General features: G+C 51.7%; 1 protein-coding gene across 1 annotated transcript in view; it reads left to right on the plus strand.

Moving 5' to 3' along the window:
• Positions 1–129: 129 nt before the first annotated feature.
• The window catches only part of LOC107577959 (estrogen-related receptor gamma-like), a gene marked incomplete at both ends in the record, with an annotated part of 23896 nt that continues 23371 nt past the window's right edge, over positions 130–654 (plus strand). Inside the window, one exon of the mRNA XM_016263975.1 lies at positions 130–564. Within this exon, the coding sequence (XP_016119461.1) occupies positions 130–564 (435 nt within the window). The remainder of the gene's footprint in view (positions 565–654) is intronic.

Consider the following 654-nt stretch of genomic DNA (forward strand, 5'->3'; position numbering starts at 1 on the left):
TTGAAAAATTAATATGCATAAATAGTCTACATACTGTATATCACATTAACGATCTGTTAAAAAGTCATGATTATGTATGACTACACTTTAAACCTCTGTAGCCTAGATAAGTGTAAATGTAGTTGTAAGGCAAACTAACACTTTTTAAACTCGCTCCACCTCATATCAGTCTTTTGGATCCGTCCACCTCTGATGACCCTCCGTCCCCGACCGATGCGCCGCTCAAAGCCGCCCCGCGGAGCCCCTCGTTCGGCCTGGACAGCAGCGCGACACCGTTCAGCCCCGGCAGCGCGTCGGACAGCAGCGGCTACAGCGTTTTCTCCGGGAACCCGTCTCTGAACCCGGACTCCCCGGTCAGCTCCAGCTCCATCTCCAGCAGCAGCGCTGCGGCTCTCTTCCAGCCCGTCGGTCACACAGAGTCCCTGCTGAGCTGCGACTACATCCCGTCCCTGAACCCGGGGCCCAAGCGCCTGTGCCTGGTGTGCGGAGACTTCGCGTCCGGCTATCACTACGGCGTCGCGTCGTGTGAGGCGTGCAAGGCTTTCTTCAAAAGAACCATTCAGGGTAACGACCGCAGCCACAAAACATCATTACTATGTTCATAGGACTTTCAATGGAAGTTAGTATGAACTTAAATAAGTAAAAAAAAAAAAA

The sequence above is a fragment of the Sinocyclocheilus grahami genome, unplaced genomic scaffold (assembly GCF_001515645.1).
Source record: "Sinocyclocheilus grahami isolate Dianchi unplaced genomic scaffold, SAMN03320097.WGS_v1.1 scaffold8002.1, whole genome shotgun sequence".
In the NCBI taxonomy this organism is placed as follows: Eukaryota; Metazoa; Chordata; class Actinopteri; order Cypriniformes; family Cyprinidae; genus Sinocyclocheilus; species Sinocyclocheilus grahami.